Source organism: Trachypithecus francoisi, unplaced genomic scaffold, assembly GCF_009764315.1.
Source record: "Trachypithecus francoisi isolate TF-2019V2 unplaced genomic scaffold, Tfra_2.0 Lachesis_group1, whole genome shotgun sequence".
NCBI lineage: Eukaryota > Metazoa > Chordata > Mammalia > Primates > Cercopithecidae > Trachypithecus > Trachypithecus francoisi.
In genome coordinates, this window is record NW_022681454.1 from 39529926 (window position 1) to 39552423 (window position 22498).

The following is a 22498-nucleotide window of genomic DNA, read 5'->3' on the forward strand; positions in this document are numbered from 1 at the left end:
GATGATCACTTTAGCTCCGGAGGCAAAAGTTGCATTGAGCTGAGATGGCACCACTGCCCTTCAGCCTGGGGGACAGAGTGAGACCCTGTTTCAAAAAAAAAAAAATGCTGTGCATGTTTTACTAGGTAAAAGTAACTGAGGTAAATAAGCCTTTAGTGTGAGGCATTACGTTTATCTGACTTAGAATTGGGCTGTGTTTTGTATTACTATTTGTTGTAGCTGTAGGTGTGAGAACTAATATTTCCTCCAGTGTTCTTATTTTTGTTTCCTTTGTTGTCTTGGGGTTCCATAGAGACTTCTTAAATAAGGTCTGAGACATGCAGTTACATTTTTTTCTTTTTTATTTTTTTAATTCCTTGCAAGTGTTGCACAAATGCAGTTCTTTGAGTAACGTCCTGTTGTTATACAAAAGTCTCCTTGGCCAGGCATGGTGGCTGACAGCAATAATCCCAGCACTTTGGGAGTCCGAGGCCGGCAGATTGCTTTAGCCCAAGAATTCGAGATTTGTAGACAAATAGAGACATGGCAAAACTGTCTTTACAGAAAATACAAATATTAACCGGGCATGGTGTCGTGCACCTGTACTCACAGGTGCTACTCAGGAGGCTGAAGTAGGAGAATCACCTGAACCCGGGAGGCAGTTTGCAGTGAGCCTATCGTGCCAGTGCACTTCAGCCTGGGTGACAGAGCAAGACCCTGTCCCAAAAATCCAAACAACAACAACTAAAAAAACTCCTCTTGATGGTAAGGTTTCAGTGTTCTGTTGTTGCATAATTGGATTTTAGTCTTTTAGTGAATCTGTGTACCTGGGCTGTGATACTCACAGTTGCTTCTCAGTTCACACTTCCTCCTTAGATGAGATTGGAAGGCTGGGATTGGGTTTTTCACTTCCCTCAGGTCAGTTAGCTCTGATAAAACTCCAGTTGGTTAACCTCTGGCAAAATCTTTTCTCTGGAAGGCAGGCCTTTCTAAGAAGAACGGAATACTTTGGAATTACTTCAGAATGGCTACTTTCCCCCTTCCCCCTGCCAGAAGCATGCAGGGAATTTTCTTCCATCCTCACTGTGAGAGCCTCGTGCGTTCAAGTGACCCTCCTGCTTCAGCCTCCTGAGTATCTGGGACTACAGGCGCGCACCACCATACCTGTCTAGTTTTTATATTTTTAGTAGAGACCAGGTTTTGCCATGTTGCCCAGGTTGGTCTCGAACTCCTGGGCTCAAGCTTAGTCTATTCACCTTGGCCTCCCAAAGTATTGGGATTGCAGGTGTGTACCATCACACTTGGCCTTTTTTTTTTTTTTTTTTTTGATAGTATTGTAAATACTTGGGTTTTTAAAATAAAACAAATTTATTCTCAGAGTTCTGGAGGCTAGAAGTTGGAAATGAAGGTGTCATCAGGGTCAAATTCCCCCTGAAACCTCTGGGGAATCCTTCCTTGCCTCTTCCTAGTTTCTGTTGGTTTGCCAACGTTTTTGGTGTTCCTTGGCTTGTAGATGCATCACCCCAATTATCTGTCTTCATGTGGTATCCTCCCCGTGTGTCTGTCTTAACATGTTGACCAGGCTGGTCTCTAACTCCTGACCTCAGGTGATCTACCCGCCTCGGCCTCCCAAAGTGCTGGGATTACTGGTGTGAGCCATCGTGCCTGGCCTGTTTTTATTTTTTAACTCTGTTAAAACTTTTAAACTTGTACTGAAGTTGAGAAAATAGCGTAATAGACATCATCACCCAGTTTCTTTTTCTTTTTTGTAGAGACGGCGATCTCACTTTGCTGCCCAGGCTGATCTTGAACTCCTGAGCTCAAACAATCCTCCTGCCTCAGCCTCCCAAAGTGCTGGGATTACAGGCGTGAGCCACCGCGTGCACGCCCCCCCCCCCTTTTTTTTTTTTTTTTAGAAGGAGTCTTTGTCACCCAAGCTGGAGTATGGTGCTTTCCGTCTCGGCTCACTGCTCCCTCCGCCTTTCGCATTCAAGCAGTTCTCCTGCCTCAGCCTCCAGAGTAGCTGGGATTGCAGGCATGCACCACCATGCCCCCAGCTAATTTTTGAATTTTTAGTAGAGACGGGGTTTCACCATGTTGACCAGGCTAGTATCGAACTCTTGACCTTAGATGATCCGCCCACCTTGGCCTCTCAAAGCGCTGGGATTACAGGTGTCAGCCATGGCGCCTGGTCTTTCCTATCTTTCTCACTATATCTGCAGACCAGATCACTCCTGAACTCAAGACCTGCATTTTCATTTGCCTACTTGGTTCTTTGTATTTTCACAGATACCTTGTATCCAACATATCTCAAACTGATTTTTCCCCTCCTCCTCAAACCCTGACTCCTCAATTCTTTGTTTCCTTATCTTAGTTTATTATACTGTCATCCATCCAGCAAAAAATCCTCTCCTCTAAGATCATACGCTTTTAGTTAGTAACTAAGTCCTTTAGATTTGACTTCCTGTCTGCCTTAATTCATCTACTTCTTTTCATTGCACAGGACCTTATTGGCATCTCTCACTGGATTCCTAAGTATTTTCTCTAATGCCCCTCCAGCCATTTCCCCCTACTCCAGCCGGGTAATCTCTAAAAGACCCAGATCTGATTGTTATAATACTTCAAATTTTTATTATTCTTCATGACCCTGAATAATCTGGCTCTTGACTACTTCTCCTGCCTCATCTCTACATTTTCATTCTTTGTATTATAGTCACTTTGGCGGCTTTTCAATTTTTAAACCTGTCAAGTCCTCCTCTGCCTCTGTTTTGCACAGCGTGTACACTCTGCCTTAAGTGCTGGCTTTACCTAAAGTAAAAAGTATTTTAAAATTAGTTTCCTCAAGGAAGCTTTCTCTTTCTAAATTTTCTCTCTGCTAAATGTTCTTCATAGTATCCTGTATTTTGTTTAAAAATTATATAATTAGTTGTTCAGTACCTTAGAATGAAATAACTATTAATACAGGGTAGAGAAAATTTCTAGTTGATCATTATACTACCAGTATCTGTTACAATGCCTTGCAAATAGCAAGTACTCAGTAAATATTCATGGAATTGATAAATTCAAACTTGAATTACTCTTCATTGTAGGTTGTGTAAAGTTTGACAGAAGTCCAGAACTTAACTTTTTTTTTTTAAGAGATGGAGTCTCACTCTGTCACGCAGGCTGGTGTGGAGTGGCACAATCATAGCTTACTGCACCCTTGACCTCTTGGGCTCAAGTGATTCTCCTACCTCAGCCTCCTGAATAGCTGGGATTACAGGCGCACGTGTTTTGTTTTGTTTGTTTTTTCCCCTGTAGAGATGGGAGTTTCACTATGTGGCCCAGGCTGGTCTCAAACTCCTGGGCTCAAGTGATCCTCCCTCCTTTGCCAAAGTGTTGGGATTACAGGTGTGATTTTAAAAATACTAGCTGCAGCCTGGCGTGGTGGCTCATGCCTGTAATCCCAGCACTTTGGGAGGCTGAGGCGGGTAGATCACTTAAGGTCAGGAGTTCGAGACTAGCCTGGCCAACATGGTGAAACCCCATCCATCTCTACTAAAAATTCAAAAATTAGCCAGGCATGGTGGCGGGCACCTGTAATCGCAGCTACTCAGGAGGCTGAGGCGGAAGAATCACTTGAATCCCCGAGAGGTGGAGGTTGCAGTGAGCTGAGATCGCGCCACTGCACTCCAGCCTGGGCAACAGAGTGAGACTCCATCTCAAAAAAAAAAAAAAAAAAATAGCTAGCTGCTATAGAAGAGTCTCACTTTGTTGTCCAGGTGGAGTGCAGTGGTGCGATCTCTGCTCACTGCAACCTCCGCCTCCCGAGTTCAAGCAGTTCTCCTGCCTTAGAATTTCAAGTAGCTGGGATTTACAGGAGTGTGCCACCATGTCCGGTCTCTTGTACTATTTTTATTTATTTTTTTAATTTTTGAGATGGAGTCTTGCTTTGTCGCCCAGGCTAGAGTGCAGTGGTGCGATCTCAACTCACTGCAACCTCTGACTGGTGGGTTCAAGCGATTCTCCTGCCTCTGCTGGTCTCAAACTCCTGACCTCAGGTGATCCACCTGCCTCAGCCTGCCAAAGTGCTGGGATTACAGGCATGAGCCACCGCACCCGGCCATCTTGTAGTCTTTTCTATGTGAATACCAGAAAATTTTAAATTTACGTATGTGGCTTACGTTATATTGTATTGGATACTGCTAGTCTAGAACTTGTTTTTAGTAAGGATCATACATGTGTCTCCATGACCTCAGTTTTTCATTCTCCCGATCCCTTTGTTGTCATGTCATTTTTGCTTTGGGACTGTTATGTGCCATAAGCCTCAGAAAACATGGTGGCTCACACCTGTAATCCCAGCACTTTGGAAGACTGAGGCAGGCGGATCACCGGAGGTCAGGAGTTCGAGACCATCCTGGCCAACATGGTGAAACCTTGTCTCTATTACAAATACAGAAAGATTAGCTGGGCGTGGTGGCGGGCGCCTATAATCCCAGCTACTTGGGAAGCTGAGGCAGGAGAATTCCTTGAACCCAGGAGACAGAGGTTGCAGTGAGCTGGGCGACACAAGAAGACTGAATCTCAAAAAAATAAAAAATAAAAAAATAAATTTAACTACCTAGAAGGTAGAAATTATGTTTGTTTCTTAGGCCTTTGAATAATAGGGGAAAGATATTATATTAAATTATGAGAAAATAATGGCAACTGTTAAGCTTTTAAAGTATTATTTCCAACAAATTAGGAAGAACTAAATTTCACTTTTATATGCGTGATAATGATGAGCAGGGCTCCTAAAATAGTTGTGGCTTGATTAGGAAACAAATAGTAATTTCTTTGTATCAGTGAGAATTACTTATAACTTTAGGGGGCATTTAGGGGCATTTAGAATTCTATTTGTCTTATTTAAGATTTGGATTTTAATTTCATTTTAGAGCATTTTTTTTTAAATAAATAGAAGTGAGGCTAATATTGTTAATTATTCTTTTTAAAAAAATACAATATTTGCTTTGGGTTAAAGTTTTCTGCCCTAACATCATTATCAAGAGTCAGCATATTACAGTGATAAACTCAGCATTTACTGTGTGCAGGCATTGTTCTATATACTTTATTCGTTAAATTCACCAGCGAACCCTATGAGGAACTATCTTATCCTTAGTTGACAGAGGATGAAACTGGAGTACAAAGTGATTAATTAACTTGTTCATAGCTAGTAAGTTTTAAAAAGGTTACACAACAATATACTTTGTATTTAGTCCTTACATGATAAAATCTTCCAGTGTTTAGTTTTTCCCACTAGAGTGTAAGCCCCAAGTGGGCAGGGACTTAGGTTTTGTTTAGTAACATTTGAGATAGCATATATTAGACCCTAGTCATTATTTGAAAGAATTTTTACAATGATGGTGGTAACAATGACAATATCATTTCACTGAGAGGTGACCTTGGAAATATATTAGAACCGCTTTGAGTTCTTCACTATTGGTTGTTGACAATAATTTTTTTAAATCTCATTCAAATTAGCTTCAACATTATGTGCTATTTTGTATGCTTCATGTATATCTTAATAAAATAGTTGATTTAAAAATTGCTTCTTTTTTTCTTTCTTTCTTTCTTCCTTCCTTCCTTTCTTCCTTTCTTTCTTCCTTTCTTTCTTCCTTCCTTTCTTCCTTCCTTTCTTCCTTCCTTCCTTTCTTCCTTCCTTTTTTCCCTTTCTTCCTTTCCTTCCTTCCTTTCCTTTCTTCCTTCCTTCCTTCTTTTCTTCCTTTCTTCCTTTCCTTCCTTCCTTTCCTTCCTTCCTTTCTTTCTTTCCTTTCTTTCCTTTCTTTTTTCTTTCTTTCTTTCTTTCTTTTCTTTCTTTTCTTTCTTTCTTCCTTCCTTTTTTCCCTTTCTTCCTTCCTTCCTTCCTTCCTTTCTTCCTTTCTTTTCTTTTTTCTTTTCTCTTTCCTCTCCTCTCCTTTCCTCCACTCCCCCCTCCCCCCTTCCCTCCCCCCTCCCCCCTCCCCCCTCCCCCCCCCCCCCTTCCCTCCTCCCCTCCCCTCCCCTCCCCTCTCCTCTCCTCTCCTGTCTTGCTTTGTAGCCCAGGCTGGAGTGCAGTGGTGTAATCTTGGCTCACTGCAACCTCTGCCTCCCGGGTTCAAGCAATACTCATGCCTCAGCTTCCTGAGTAGCTGGGATTACAGACATGTGCTACCATGCCCAGTTAATTTTTGTATTTTTAGTAGAGACAGGGTTTTGCCATATGGGCCAGGCTGGTCTCAAGTTTCTTGCCTCAAGTGATTCACCTGCCTCATCCTCCCAAAGTGCTGGAATTATAGGGGCGAGACACCCTGCCTGGCCTAGCTGCTATAGCTTCTGTATATCTCTATTCCTTTTGTGCATTAGAAATGCCTTGAAACCCCCAGGGAACATCAGAAAAAAAAAAAAAAAAAAAGACTACCAGAGGTCCCACTATGTGTTTAGCTGAGGTGGGAGAAGAAAGTTTAGAAAAACAATCTCACTTATCCTCATGAAAGATTTACAGTGATAACACAGTTCTTCAGAATTTCACCCAAAAGCTTCAGCTGCCTTGGTTGTTGCAGTCATTGAAGTGAATAGCACATTGTTTTGTTATTTATTTTTAGATACTACATTTTTTCTTAGACTGTGGAAACAGAACTGTGAAATTAATTTTGTAAAATCGGGCTTTAATTTTTTTTTTTTTTTTTTTTGAGACAGAATCTAGGTCTGTCACCCAGGCTACATGCAGTGGTGCAGTCTCGGCTCACTGCAACCTCCACCTCCCAAGTTCAAGCCATTCTTCTGCCTCAGTCTCCCGAGTAGCTGGGACTACAGGTGCCTGTCAGCACACCTGGCTAATTTTTGTATTTTTGGTAGAGATGGGGTTTCACCATGTTGGCCAAGCTAGTCTCAAACTCCTGACCTCAAATGATCCACCTGCCTTGGCCTCCCAAAGTGCTGGGATTACAGTCATGAGCCACTGTACCCAGCCAAATTAAAGGTTTTTATAATTAATGTTGTTAGGGAAAAGGGAACTATGCTGCTTAATTCTATCCAAGAAACTTAATTCTGAAAGTATTCTCATTTTACAGTAATAAAATCGAGAGTTAGGTGTTAAGTGGTGTACCTGAATGAATACCACAAGTAAGCGACAGAGCTAGGATTCAGCACATAAGACATATGTCTTACTCCAAAGGCCATCCCTTTTGTAATACTGTCATCTTTCACCGTTCTCCATGTCTTGCTTATAGTTCCTGACTCTTAAAGTGAGACTTTAAGTTCGCTTGTGGGAGCAGTGGAATTGGAGTTTTAGATTTTGAAATAACTGGATGTTTGAATTAAACTGTGGTGGTATAAAGAATAATTGTTGTTTGATGGAAAATTGAGCTTTGAAGAATTTTTGACTTAACTTTCTGTTTTCTTTTTATCTTTAGTTATCTGCAAATAAAGACCCTAGTCTAAACTCTATAGAATGCTTTTTTTCCTTTTTTTTTTTTTTCTTGGCTTTTTGAGACAGAGTCTCTCTCTTGTTACCCAGGCTGGAGTGCAGCACAGTGGCGAAATCTCAGCTCACTCCAACCTCCACCCACTGGGTTCAAACGATTCTCCTGCCTCAACCTCCCAAGTAACTGGAACTACAGGCACCCACCACCATGCCCGGCTAATTTTTCCTGTTTTTAGTAGAGATGCGGTTTCACCATGTGGGCCTCAAACTCCTGACTCAGTGATCTGCCTTGGCCTCCCAAACTGTTAGGGTTACAGGCATGAGCCACCGCACCTGACCAGAATGCTTTTTCGTAATGTAATTCATCATGATGATGGGTATTTTCTTGAGCTTATTTAGTACATTTTTCATACAGTAGTTATGTTCTTTCTCTAGAGTGAAAAAAAGAGCAATTTTTTTCTGACTTACCATTTTGGGGGCTGGACGTGGTGGCTCACACCTATAATCCCAGCACTTTGGAGGCCAAGGCAGGAGGCCAAAGCTGGTGGATCACTTGAGCCCAGGAGTTCAAGATCAGCCTGAGCAACATGGCAAAACCCCGTCTCTACTAAAAATTTAAAAATTTAGCCAGGCATGGTGGTGCACACCTATAGTCCCAGTGACTGGTTAGGCCGAGGTGGGAGAATCACTTGAGCCTGGGAAGTTGAGGTGCAGTGAGCTGAGATCACGCTGCTGCATTCTAGCCGGGGTGATGGGAGTGAGACCCTGTCTTAAACAAATAATAATAATTTGGGGATGATGTAGACAGAAATAAGGACAGAAGTATGAAAATGAATAATTTTTTTTTTTTGAGATGGAGCTCTGTCACCCAGGCTGGAGTGCAGTGGCCGGATCTCAGCTTCACTGCAATCTCCGCCTCCTGGGTTTATGCCATTCTCCTGCCTCAGCCTCCCGAGTAGCTGGGACTACAGCCGCCCACCACCTCGCCCGGCTAGTTTTTATTTTTTATTTTTTTAGTAGAGATGGGGTTTCACTGTGTTAGCCAGTATGGTCTTGATCTCCTGACCTTGTGATCCACCCGTCTCGGCCTCCCAAAGTGCTGGGATTACAGGCTTGAGCCACCGTGCCCGGCCAATGAATAATTATTTAGCATTTTATTAGCCAGAGATTTGGGCAGTCCCAAAAAGCAGCTTTTCTAATCTCCCTCCCCTCCTTTCCCAAAAAACTTTAATCAGATCCTTTAGTGTGCTAACATCTTTGGGTTATTTACATACTACTTTTTGGAGGGAAGATTATGGAAAGCTATCGAGATGTTTGAAAGCATTGATGATTAGCAAGATGATTATTCTTGTAAGAAGCCTTAAGAGGAGAAATGTAAGTGTATTCTAAGTTAACACTGGCTTCTTAAATTGGTCAGTGAAAGTTAAATGCCTCCAATTTTCTTTTTAACATTATTTATGCATAATTTAGACAATTTTCTTTTCTTTTCTTTCTTTTTTTTTTTTTTTTTGAGATGGAGTCTCTTGCTCTTTCACTCAGGTCATGCCATAGTGCAGTGGCACGATCTCGGCTCACTGCAACCTCTGCCTCCTGGGTTCAAGCGATTCTCCTACCTCAGCTTGCCGAGTAGCTGGGACTACAGGTGTGCACCACCACACCCAATTAAGTTTTTGTTTTTTTGAGATGTAGTCTCATTCTGTCACCCAGGCTGGAATGCAGTGGCGCGATCTTGGCTCACTGCAAGCTCCGCCTCCCGGGTTCATGCCGTTCTGCCTCAGCCTCCCGAGTAGCTGGGACTACAGGCACCCGCCACCACGCCTGGCTAATTTTTTTGTATTTTTAGTAGAGACGGAGTTTCACCATGTTAGCCAGGATGGTCTCGATCTCCTGACCTCGTGAGCCACCGTGCCTGGCCATCAAAGTATTTTTACTGTTGCTAAAATGTACATTTTCTCCTCTACCACAAATACCAAGGTTGTTAATGATTTTTTGGGGCCTAAGAAGTAGTTTCTTATTGTACATATTTATAGTTAAATTTAGTTTTTGGATTAAAATATTTTCAGAAAAATGTAAAAAAAATACTAATTAGAAAGTAAGTTTTTAAATCCTGTGTTTTTATTAAAAGACAGGATTAATTAGGAATGATGTGAACTTTGAAAAATTAGGATTTTAAGTCATGTATTGTTTTTGAACTAAACATTGTGTACTAAAAAATATTTAACATAGTAAAAGAGGAAAAATTGTGTATTTTTTTGGGTTGGAGGAGGAAGCCAAAGACCTTTAAAACAGTAATTCTTACACCGTTTCATCCAGTAATCAAGTTTAAGAAAGTCAGTCTAAAAGCAAAAAACTTCACTTTTGAAATCTTGAATGAGGCTTTGTTTCATAAGAGTAGATATGTTGTGTCAATCAGGTAACAATATGGAATCCTAACCAAAAAAATGAAGATACAGATCGGGTGCAGTGCCTCAGGTCTATAATCCCAGCACTTTGGGAGGCTGAGGCGGGAGGATCATGAGGTCAGGAGTTCGAGACAAGCTTGGCCAACATGGCAAAACCCCGTCTCTACTAAAAATACAAAAATTAGCTGAGCATGGTGGTAGGTGCCTGTAATCCCAGCTACTCAGGAGGCTGAGGCAGGAGAGTTGCTTGAACCCAGGAGGCAGAGGTTGCAGTGAGCCAAGATCGTGCCATTGCACTCCAGCCTGGGTGACAAGAGCAAGACTCCGTCTCAAAAAAAAAAAAAAGAAGATATAACTTGTACTCTAGGGATTTTGGTTTAAAAAATTGAGAGGAGAGGATTTACTGTATTTTTAACATAAGTTTGAGAATATAAGTGGAGAGTCCATTTGCCGGCAGGCACTTATGAATGTTAATGCGAATCCCACTGGAATGGTTTTCTGAATCATTTAAGGTTATCATGGCTCTGAGAATAGACTGTCATAAGATTAAGGGACTCAGTAATGCTATAGATAGGAAAGTACTTGGAGTAGTATAAAGTGCAAAATAAGTCAATGTAGATAAATTTAAAGTAGAAATCTGATTTTTGGAAGTAGGTAGATGCCATTTTAATAAACTAAGCAGAAAAACAAATTGAAGAAAGCCTTAGATTCTTTTGAGGCATTTAGTCCTTTGGAATTTTCTTTTTTTTTTTTTTTTTGAGACGGAGTCTCGCTCTGTCGCCCGGGCTGGAGTGCAGTGGCCGGATCTCAGCTCACTGCAAGCTCCGCCTCCCGGGTTTACGCCATTCTCCTGCTTCAGCCTCCCGAGTAGCTGGGACTACATGTGCGCACCACCTTGCCTGGCTAGTTTTTTTGTATTTTTTTTAGTAGAGACGGGGTTTCACCATGTTAGCCAGGATGGTCTCGATCTCCTGACCTCGTGATCTGCCCGTCTCGGCCTCCCAGAGTGCTGGGATTACAGGCTTGAGCCACCGCGCCCGGCTGTCCTTTGGAATTTTCATGGAAAGGAGAATCTGTTAGATAGCTAGAGCTTTCACCATTCTGGTGGATAGTGTACTTTTTCAGTCAGTTAAACTAAACATTTAGAGTTGTTATGGTAAGTTCAAGTGAGAGTTTATGGCCTAAATGGCTTTTAATTACCCTGAATTTTCTGTTTATATAAGCAGAACTCATGTATCCTGGGGGTATAGTTCAGAATATAGTATCTTAGCGTTCGTCTGTGGATGATTAATCACTTTAGACCTAATATACATGGAATTGGCAAACGTAAAATAGGTTTTATACTATTTTTCTCTGATAACATTCCTAGAAATTCAAGAAGCCATTGTATTGTTCAAAGTGGTGTTATTTCATTTAAAACATTGAAGTTAAAATTTATTAGTTTGTTTTAAATATTCTTAAAACTGAATAATTAAGTCCTAGAAAAGCCAGACTTATTTTACTAGAGCAGATAATCAAGTTTATGAAACCGGGGGTTTCAAAAATTTTTATAGGTAATACTTTAGGCGTTTTTCTTGCTGACATAACTAACATTTATTTTCTGTTTATTTTTAAGACGAGCAAAAATCAAATTAAAGTAGATCTTGTAGATGAGAATTTTACAGAATTAAGAGGAGAAATAGCAGGACCTCCAGACACACCATATGAAGGCAAGTACTTTTTTCTGTATCAAAATATTGTGCGTATTAGAACTTGTCTAAAACATTAAATCAGAATAATCTTAAACATCTATAAATTATATGGAGGGTAACTTCATTTGGTTTAGATAAACAGCAATTTAAAAAATACTAAATTTAGATACTTAATATAGACTGGTATTTCTTACTGAATTTTAGCTAATTTTTTTCTTTCCACAAAAAGTTTAGCAGAGCTTTGTTACAGGTATTATAGGTTAGAATTTAATAGAATAAAAGATCTGGCATGGTAAACCTCCGCATTATATGGACTATAGACACTTAGTTACCCTTCATATGGTATCTAAAACAGACCTTGCCTTAAATATCTCACTGGTGAAATGTTGCTTTTGTTTTTAAAGTTCTTCTTTCTCTCATTTAGCATTTCATTCACTCATATGTCTTCATACAGGCTGTAGTCCAAATGTTTTCTTTTTTCAGGAAAGCTTTTAGTGATCATTTCAAGACACATAGAAAGGAGGTGGCTTTGCTGAACTTGGTATTCACAAATTAAGTCTGTAGCTACTTTAGACCATGGAGTTGGGTGGTAAGATACAGAAATAAACCTTATAGCATTTTACTTTATTATTGGGTGAGTCTTCGTTAGTTAATATTGTTGTAAATTTAGGTTATACAGCATATAACCAAGGCTCTTGCATTAATAGCTATTCAAATATTTGTTTATTGGAAAACATAACAGAATATATGGTAACCCTAATTATACAATCTTTACATGTATTTTCTCATTTAATCCTTTCAGCAAATCTTATTAGGTAAATACAATGATTGCTGTTTCATAGATGAAGAAACAAGTTCAGAGAAGTGACTTGTCTAAGGTCAACCATCTTAGCACAACTGATAGGCTTTGCCTTCAAAGCCTGTGCTTTTAATCACTTTATGTAAATCAGAATTCACTTAATATTGGAAGTGGTGGTGATGTCTATTTTGTTTTGTTATCTATTTTTTTAGATGCAAAGTTTTACTGTTACCCAGGCTGGAGAGCAGTGGCATGGTCATAGCTCATTATAAATTTGAATTCCTAGGCTCAAGTAATCCTCCAGCTTCCTCAATAGCTAGTACTACAGGTGCATGCCACCACATCCAGTTAAATACTTTGTGTGTGTTTGTTGTTAATTTTTGTTTGTTTGTTTTTTGAGACTGAGTCTCTCTGTTGCTCAGGCTGGAGTGTGGTGGTGAAATCTTGGCTTACTGCAACCTCCACCTCCCAGAATCAAGCGATTCTCCTGCCTTAGCCTCCCAAGTAGCTGGGATTACAGGCGTGCACCACCATGCCGGCTATAATTTTTGTACTTTTAGTAGAGACGGGGTTTCACAATAATGGCCAGGCTGGTCTTGAACTTCTTACCTCAGGTGATATGCCTGCCTTGGCCTCCCAAAGTGTTAGGATTACAGGCATGAGCCACCACTCCCGGCCACCAACTAAATACTTTTGAGTGCTTCTATAATTCTGTAATGAACAGTTTACCCAAAACACTTTTTTTTTCTTTTTTTTTTTTTTTCTTTTTTTTGAGACGGAGTCTCGCTCTGCCGCCCAGGCTGGAGTGCAGTGGCCGGGTCTCAGCTCACTGCAAGCTCCGCCTCCTGGGTTTACGCCATTCTCCTGCCTCAGCCTCCCAAGCAGCTGGGACTACAGGCGCCCGCCATGTCGCCCGGCTAGTTTTTTTTTTTTGTATTTTTTAGTAGAGACGGGGTTTCACCATGTTAGCCAGGATGGTCTCGATCTCCTGACCTCGTGATCCGTCCGTCTCGGCCTCCCAAAGTGCTGGGATTACAGGCTTGAGCCACCGCGCCCGGCCACTTTTTTTTTCTTGAGATGGAGTCTCGCTCTGTTGCCCAGGCTGGAGTGCAGTGGCGCAATCTTGGCTCACTGCAAGCTCCACCTCCTGGGTTCATGCCTTTCTCCTGCCTCAGCCTCCCGAGTAGCTGGGACTACAGGTGCCCACCACCACACCTGGCTAATTTATTTGTGTGTTTTTTTAGTGGAGACGGTGTTTCACCTTGTTAGCCAGGATGGGCTCGATCTCCTGACCTCATGATCCACCCGCCTCAGCCTCCCAAAGTACTGGGATTATAGGCATGAGCCACTGCACCTGGCTACCCAAAACACTTTTTAAAAATCTAATATTTTTGAATTTTTTTTTTGTTTTTAATCCGGATTTTTTAAGACCCTAGAATGTCTTTAGCATATTATACCAATTCTGTTTATTCATTTTTTTCTTTTTTTTTTTTTTTTTTTTTGAGACGGAGTCTCGCTCTTTCGCCCAGGCTGGAGTGCAGTGGCCGGATCTCAGCTCACTGCAAGCTCCGCCCCCCGGGTTCACGCCATTCTCCTGCCTCAGCCTCCCGAGTAGCTGGGACTACAGGCGCCCGCCACCTCGCCCGGCTAGTTTTTTGTATTTTTTAGTAGAGACGGGGTTTCACCATGTTAGCCAGGATGGTCTCGATCTCCTGACCTCGTGATCCGCCCGTCTCGGCCTCCCAAAGTGCTGGGATTACAGGCTTGAGCCACCGCGCCCGGCCTCATTTTTTTCTTTTTTTCTTTTTTTTTTTGTTTGAGACAGAGTCTCGCTCTGTCACTCAGGCTGGAGTGCAGTGGTGCGATCTTAGCTCACTGCAACCTCCGCCTCCCGGGTTCAAGCGATTCTCCTGACAGCCTCCCGAGTAGCTGGTACTACAGGTGCCCACCACCATGCCCGGCTAATTTTTGTATTTTTAGTAGAGACGGGGTTTCACATTATTGGCCAGGCTTTTCTTGAACTTCTGACCTTGTGATCTGCCCACCTCGGCCTCCCAGAGTGCTGGGATTACAGGCATGAGCCACCGCGCCCGGCCTATTTTTTCTTTCTTTATTGGATAGATGGCATCTTGCCAAGTTACCCAGGCTGGTCTGAAACCCCTGGCCTCAAACAATCCTCTTGCCTTAGTGTCCCAAAGTCTTGGGATTCTAGGCATGAGCCATTGTGCCCAACCTTGTACCAGTTCTTAAGTGATAAAATTTTATTTGTTGTTTTATAGTTAATGTGAGCCATTTCTAGATATTTAATTTTTTATGCTGTTTATTGAGTGCTTCCTATCTGCCTTGCTTGGTCTGGCCATTTTCATGGATGCTATTTCATTTAGTCCTTTTTACAATCATTAAATGTAGAGGAGACCTTTAGTTATCTTAACGAAAATCAGGTGGTTGTCCTAATAGCAGATTTTTTTTTTTTTTTTTTTTTTTTTTTTTTTGAGACGGAGTCTCGCTCTGTCACCCAGGCTGGAGTGCAGTGGCCAGATCTCAGCTCACTGCAAGCTCCGCCTCCCGGGTTTACGCCATTCTCCTGCCTCAGCCTCCCGAGTAGCTGGGACTACAGGCACCGCCACTTCGCCCGGCTAGTTTTTTGTATTTTTAGTAGAGACGGGGTTTCACCGTGTTAGCCAGGGTGGTCTCGATCTCCTGACCTCGTGATCCGCCCGTCTCGGCCTCCCAAAGTGCTGGGATTACAGGCTTGAGCCACCGCGCCCGGCCTTGCAGATGTTTTTATGTAATAATATATTAGTTTCTTCTTGAAGACAAGCCTTATAGTTATTCTTGAATTTTTTTGTTTTAGGTTGTTTTGAAGTATTTTTGGAAGATGGTAGGGCAATGACATTATTCTAGAGGTCTGCCAGCAAAGTTTTAAATTTTTTAACTGATTTTTATAAACAAGGCACTTCCTGAGCTAAATTAGATAGAAGCAATATTTAATAGGCAGATTAATTTTTTTAAATGGATAATGTATACTTATATACATTAAGATATATTAAGATACATTAAGATATATTCTTATGGTTGGGTGCGGTGGCTCACATCTGTAATCCCAGCACTTTGGGAGGCGGAGGCAGGCGGATCACGAGGTCAGGAGATTGAGACCATCCTGGCTAACACGGTGAAACCCATCTCTATTAAAAATACAAAAAAACTAGCCGGGTGTGGTGGCGGGCACCTGTAGTCCCAGCTACTCGGGAAGCTGAGGCAGGAAAATGGTGTGAACCCAGGAGGCAGAGGTTGCAGTGAGCGGAGATCACGCCACTGTACTCCAGCCTGGGCGACAGAGCAAGACTCTGTCTCAAAAAAATAAAAAAGATATATTCTTTATTGGTTAGAAGCAAGTTTGGTCATTTTTTTTCTTTTCTTTTTCCCGATACCGAGAATGGGGCCAAAAGTTTGGTCATTTAAAAGTGCTTATTTCTGCCTGGGTGGGGTGGCTCATGCCTGTAATCCCAGCACTTTGGAAGGCTGAAGCAGGTGGATCACAAGGTCAGGAGTTCAAGACCAGCCTGACCAACGTAGTGAAACTCCATCTCTACTAAAAATACAAAAATTAGCTGGGCGCTGTGGTGTGCGCCTGTAATCCCAGCTACTCAGGAGGCTGAGGCAGGAGAATCCCTTTAACCCACGAGATGGAGGTTGCAGTGAGCTGAGATCGCACCGCTGCACTCCAGCCTGGGCAACAGAAGGTGACCGCATCTCAAAAAAAAGTGCCTATTTCTGCTGCTGCTGAATGAGTATTTTGATAAGATTAGATTTAATATGCTTTTTGGTATATGTTTGAGGTAGAGTAACTTTAATTCTATTATTTTATGTAAAACTGTTGAGAGAAGTTCATTTTGTTAAGGAAAAGCACCATTCAAGGGCATAAACTTTAATGCTTTTTCTTTTAAATATAACGATAGGTTAAATATTTATTGCAAGGATGTTGCAGTTTTTTGAGTTTTTAAAAATCTAAACTTAAATGCTAAGGCAAAAGTTTACATGTGGAATGTTAAACTATTTATAACCATTATTAAGTAATGAGGCAGCTGTGTTATAGTATTTAAAGAATCAGATTGTGAAGTAGAATACTCACGGGAAAATGACATATTGTAGATACTACTTAACTCAATTTTCTTCACTTCTTTTGTCTTAATAATCAGTGACAAAGGAACAGTTTAGTTCTTGAGCTTTTCTTCCTAAAATTTCTTTTAGGTTTATGGAATCATTGTTGACAGCTTAAAAATTCTCATTCCTTCCCCATCTCCTCTTTGGGTTAAGTTAAATTTAAAGATTGTTAATTTTTAATATTAAAAGCTATTCTTCTAGAAGTTAATGTTTTATAGTAAAAACTATTAAAATGTGAATAATATAGTTATCATTAGTCGTGTTACCCTGATCAGATGATGCTGTGATTAATGCTAAGTGGTCGTATATTGAAAGTTGTCAGAGCATGTAACATAAGGGATAGAAATAAGATTTTAGAGACTCGTGAGTCCAGCATTATTTATATAATATCTCTGGGCCCTCACACTGCTCCTAAGAGATTATTTTGGCCATTAATGAGGAACTTTGTATAATGGGTTATAGAGATGGTAATCTGGAGTTTAATCAGAAAAAAACAGTTCTTAGGAAGGAAAAAGAAAAGCCTATGTAGTGCTGAAGCCAAATTTATTATAACTATATTTGAAGCTAGCATTTCTAATTCTGGGTATAGACAGTTATAGCCACAAAATTTCTTCAGGTACCCTTCTCTTACCTGTCAGTTTTTTTTTTTCTTTCCACTACTTTTCTTTAAATTTCATTATTGTTACTATATGTTCTGCGATTCAGGCATTTAGTTCAACTCATGCATTAATGAGATTCTATTAAAAAGAACTAGTGGTCAGGCATAATGGCTTATGTCTGTAATCCCATTACTTTGGGAGGCTGAGGCGAGTAGATCATTTGAGGTCAGGAGTTCGAGACCAGCTTAGCCAGGGTGGTGAGACCCCATCTCTACTTTAAAAAATTAAAAAATTAGCTGGGCATGACACACACCTGTAGTCTCAGCTACCCAGGAGGCTGAGGTAGGAGAATTGCTGTAACTGGGAGGTGGAGGTTGCAGTGAGCCAAGATCGCACCATTGCACTCCAGTCTGGGCAACAGAGTGAGAGTCCATCTCATAAATAGCAAGAAGAGAGGCCAGGTACAATGGCTCTTGCCTGTAATCCCAGCACTTTGGGAGGCTGAGTCAGGCAGATCACCTGAGGTCAGAAGTTCAAGACCAGCCTGACCAACACGGTGAAACCCCATCTCTGCTAAAAATACAAAAATTAGCTGAGCGTTGTGGTGGGCACCTGTAATTCCAGCTACTCAGGAGACTGAGGCATGAGAATCGCTGGAACCTGAAAGGTGGAGGTTGCAGTGAGCCAAGATTTTACCACTGCACTCCAGCCTGGGCATCAGAACGAGACGCTGTCTCAGAAAAAAAAGAAAAAGAGGAAGAAGAAGAAGAAAAGAAGGATTCAAACCAAAAAGGGCTTGAAGAAAATAGTACCACTTTTATTTTTTCCTCAGATTCATAGTCATCCATCCATTGATAACAATGGAGTAGTGAGGAGATATATTTGAGAGAGTCTAGAATATACTGAAGAAAGTCTCCTGTTTGACTTTTTAAAGAACTGCGTGTATAGAATTTTGAAGATAATAATGCTGCTAGCACACAGTTTTTTATTTTACTTTTTTTTTTTTTGAGACGGAGTCTTGCTCTGCCGCCCAGGCTGGAGTGCAGTGGCCGGCTCTCAGCTCACTGCAAGCTCCGCCTCCCGGGTTCACGCCATTCTCCTGTCTCAGCCTCCCGAGTAGCTGGGACTACAGGCGCCCGCCTCGTCGCCCGGCTAGTTTTTTTGTATTTTTTAGTAGAGACGGGGTTTCACCGTATTAGCCAGGATGGTCTCGATCTCCTGACCTCGTGATCCGCCCGTCTCGGCCTCCCAAAGTGCTGGGATTACAGGCTTGAGCCACCGCGCCCGGCCTATTTTACGAGTTTCAGATATATAAAAAAGAATAGGCCGGGCGAGGTGGCTCATGTCTGTAATCCCAGCACTTTGGGAGGTTGAGGCAGGTGGATCACGAGGTCAGGAGATTGAGACCATCCTGGCTAACACGGTGAAACCCTGTCTCTACTAAAAAATACAACAAAGTAGCCTGGCGTGGTGGCGGGCGCCTGTAGTCCCAGCTACTCGGGAGGCTGAGGCAGGAGAATGGCGTGAATCTGGGAGGTGGAGCTTCCAGTGAGCCAAGATGGCACTACTGCACTCCAGCCTGGGTGACAGAGCGAGACTCCGTCTCAAAAAAAAAAAAAAAAAGAGAATATAATACAACCTCTTCAGCCAGCTTTAATAACTATCGGCTCATGGCCATCTTTGATCTAATGTATTCTTTGATTATCTTGAAATAAAATCTCATAGTCTTAGATATAAATATTTCAGTAGAACAGTTTTATTTACTATATTTTGTAATAGTATTTTGTTATTAGTAATTGGTCATAAAATCTTAGAAGATGCTTAAACTCTTAATCTTAAGAGTTAAGAATTGAATCCAGCCTCTCATCCAGTGTAAGACTTACCCCTTCAGAGTTTTCTTTTCTTTTTTCTGTTCTGTTCCGTTTATTATTTGAGACAGATTCTCACTGTGTCACGTAGGCTGGAGTGCAGTGGTGCGATCTTGGCTCACTGCAATGTCCACCTCCTGGGTTCAAGCGATTCTTGTGCCTCAACCTCCCGAGTAACTGGGATTATAGACACATGCCACAATACTTGGCTAATTTTTGTACTTTTAGTAGAGATGGGGTTTCGTCATGTTTGTCAGGCTGGTCTTACAGAGTCTCACTCTGTTGCCCAGGCTGGAGTGTAGTGGCGCAATCTGGGTTCACTGCAAGCTCCACCTCCCGGCTTTACACCATTCTTCTGCCTCAGCCTCCCAAGTAGCTCGGACTACAGGTGCCTGCCACCATGCCTGGCTACTTTTTTCTATTTTTTAGTAGAGATGGGGTTTCACCATGTTAGCCAGGATAGTATCACTCTCCTGACCTTGTGATCCGCCCCCTTGGCCTTCCAAAGTGCTGGGATTACAGGCATGAGCCACCATGCCCGGCCTAGATAAGCTTTTTTAAAATGCTGTATAGCTGCTAGTTGCTCCAGGTAACTTCAAAACAAAACAAAAAGTTGCTTTCTATTTGTACATTACTGGTTAGAAAAGCTCCTTGGTAAAATTTTGCGTTTTATAAACCCATTTAAAGGAATAGTTTGGGCCAGGCGCAGTGGCTCACGCCTGTAATCCCAGCACTTTGGGAGGCCGAGGTGGGTGGATCACGAGGTCAGGAGATCGAGACCAGCCTGGGTAACACGGTGAAACCCTGTCTCTACTGAAAACACAAAAAATTAGTCGGGCGTGGTGGTGGGTGCCTGTAGTCCCAGCTACTTGGGAGGCTGAGGCAGGAGAATGGCGTGAATCCAGGAGGTGGAGCTTGAAGTGAGCAGAGACTGCGCTCCACTGCACTCCAGCCTGGGCAACAGAGTAAGACTCCATCTAAATAAATAAATAAATAAAGGAATAGTTTGTCTTTATGTCTATCTCTCTTGTTGAATTTTGTTTAAAAAATAAAAGATATATTTAAAGTTTTTTATATGGAAATAGAGACAAGGTCTTGCTGTATTGACCAGGCTGTACTCAAACTCCTGGCCTAGCTTTAAGCAGTCCTCCCACCTCGGCCTCCCAAAGTGTTGAGACTGCAGGCATTAGCCATGGACCCAGCTTGTTTTTATTAGGCTGGTACAAAAGTAATTACAATTTAATTGCAAAAATAAAATGTTAACAAGTAAGTATTGACATTTAATTTAGGGCACAAATGAAAAGATTGGGACCTTATTTCATTTGCAAGAACCAACCAGAAGTAGAGTTTTGTTTATGGCATAATCTCTGTCCTTTGTATCATCTATACTTTCATCCCTCCTTGCCTTCTTTCTTTCTTCTTTTTTTTTCTGACCTTTTTTTTGTTTGTTTGCTATTTAGCAATTCTTAACAGGGTGAATTAGAGGACACAGTGGAAGATTAGAACTCTAATAGTTAATTGTCCTGATGAAATGTTGACATTGCATTGTCTAGATTTAATGTATTTATCTCTAGCCTTGTTACTCACTTATAAACTAATACAGTTGTATGAAGTAGATATTCTGTATGCTTTAAACAACCTTTAAATTAAAAACTAGTGCTTTTGATTACTTACTTTCTGGGTTTCAACTTTAAAATGAATTTTTATAATTGAATATGAAATAGCTGCTCTGAAAAGTTCATCAGTATATTTGTTTTACATATTTGAATTGAGCAGCATTCTTAACTTTGTTTTCCCCATTTTTTTAGGAGGAAGATATCAACTAGAGATAAAAATACCAGAAACATACCCATTTAATCCCCCTAAGGTATTGTAAGCTTATTTTTGTGCATGAACTTATAAAATAGTTTATATTTCTGACCTCTTTTTATTAATATATATTTTAGGGCTTATTAAAGTCACAGCTTTATGAGTTGTTTACTGTGTAAATTTGATATGGGCAGTATTTTAGGTAATGGCAGATGGCTTGCTTCTGAAATTAGAATGAAAAGCAAACTTACTCAAAGGCAGCCATTAATGGCTCAAAACTGGAATAGGATGTACATCTGACAATGGCTCATATGCTAGATCTAGAAATACTTGTCAGTGTTCCCAAATTTAGAGAGCCCTTTTACACATAGACAGAGGTTCTTACTTGACTCAAAGAAGTATGTGTTTTAGGAGACTAGCTTGTACATTCAGTCATTATTTGAGTACTTTGTGCCAAGGAATATAGCAGTAACTAAGACTTACACTGTTCCTCCTTTCATAGAACTCACATTATAGTGGGGAAAAAAACTGAGCATGGAATTGCAACTGTGATAAATGTTGAAAGGGAGAATAGAATACCCTAAGATTATGTACAACATGGGGACCCAACCTAAACTTATTTTTTGATTGAACCACTTCCTTTATGTCTCTGCTTTTACTGTCATCAGCACTTTAGGCATTCAACTTTATTCCCTATTTTGTCTGTTATTTAATCACCCTTCCATCTTTGCCATTTCTACTCATTCTCTGCACTGTTGGTCTAGAAATATTCCTAGAGTGCAGTTTTGATCATGCTGCTTTTCTTTCCCTGAATAAAGTTTAAACTCCATGGCTTGGCACTTTAAACCTCCCGGAACCTGACCCCAATCTTGTTTCCCACTCTAATCTTCTACCACTTCCACCCACAATGTGGGTCTCATTTTCCATCTTAGATTGTTTATTTGTGGATGATGCTTATTCTTCCACAGCTTTCTATCAGTTTCGCTTAAATCTTTATCACCATTATTTAAAATTCTAGTTTTCTATGAGGCCCGAGTATCACTTTCTTCTTTAAGCTGAGTTCATCAAATGTTTCTCCCTCTCCTCTCTCAATAGCATTTTATACAATTTATATAGTGGCAACACAAATATAGTTCCAACTCATGTATTATTTTGGATATGTGTCTTTTTCTAGCTTTTATGCTCCTGAGTCAAGGACCATGTCTTATACACCTATATATTATCAGTAGTTTCCAATAGTATAGTGTCCCTTGAGCATATGATAGCAGTCACTCAGAATGTTCTAGAATTTGTTCATTCAACCTATTGGTTGTTCCAGTTTAAGAACAGGTATGATAATGAAAGTTCCAGGGTGATTTTGGCTCACCTAGCATTATGGGGTGCCTATTAGTCTGTTGTTTATGTACATCTATTTTCTGATAAGCCTGGTTGATTTTTTTATTATAATAAAATATACATGACATAAAATTATCATTGTAATCATTTTTATGTGTACAGTTCAGTGGCAGTATATTTACTTTATTGTTTAACCTCTACCATTATCTATCTATAGAACTTTCTCACCTTCCCAAACTGAAACTTCATGCCCATTAAGCAATAACTCCCCATTATTCCCTGCTCCCAGCTTCTGGTAACCACTGTTTTTGTTTCTCTAAATTTGATTAATTCATAAATCTCATGTAAGTGGGATCATAAAATGTCATTTTGTGTCTGGCTTATATCACATAGCATAATGTCATCAAGGTTCATTCGTGTTAAAACGTGTCA

The 22498-nt window shown here is 40.9% G+C and overlaps 1 protein-coding gene across 5 annotated transcripts in view; it reads left to right on the top strand.

Moving 5' to 3' along the window:
• Positions 1-22498, top strand: part of UBE2K (ubiquitin conjugating enzyme E2 K) — an 89005-nt gene that overhangs the window by 26597 nt on the left and 39910 nt on the right. For 2 of the 5 annotated variants that reach the window (XM_033214025.1, XM_033214026.1), the window contains exon 2: positions 20731-20789. The exons of 2 other annotated variants lie outside the window; for them this stretch is intronic. Coding sequence is in view for 1 of the 3 variants with exons in the window: in XM_033214023.1 (XP_033069914.1) it covers positions 11417-11510; positions 20731-20789 (153 nt within the window). In the remaining 2 variants the exon portion in view is untranslated. Of the gene's footprint in view, positions 1-11416; positions 11511-20730; positions 20790-22498 lie in introns of all 5 variants that reach the window. One more of the 5 variants, XM_033214023.1, reaches the window with a different exon arrangement.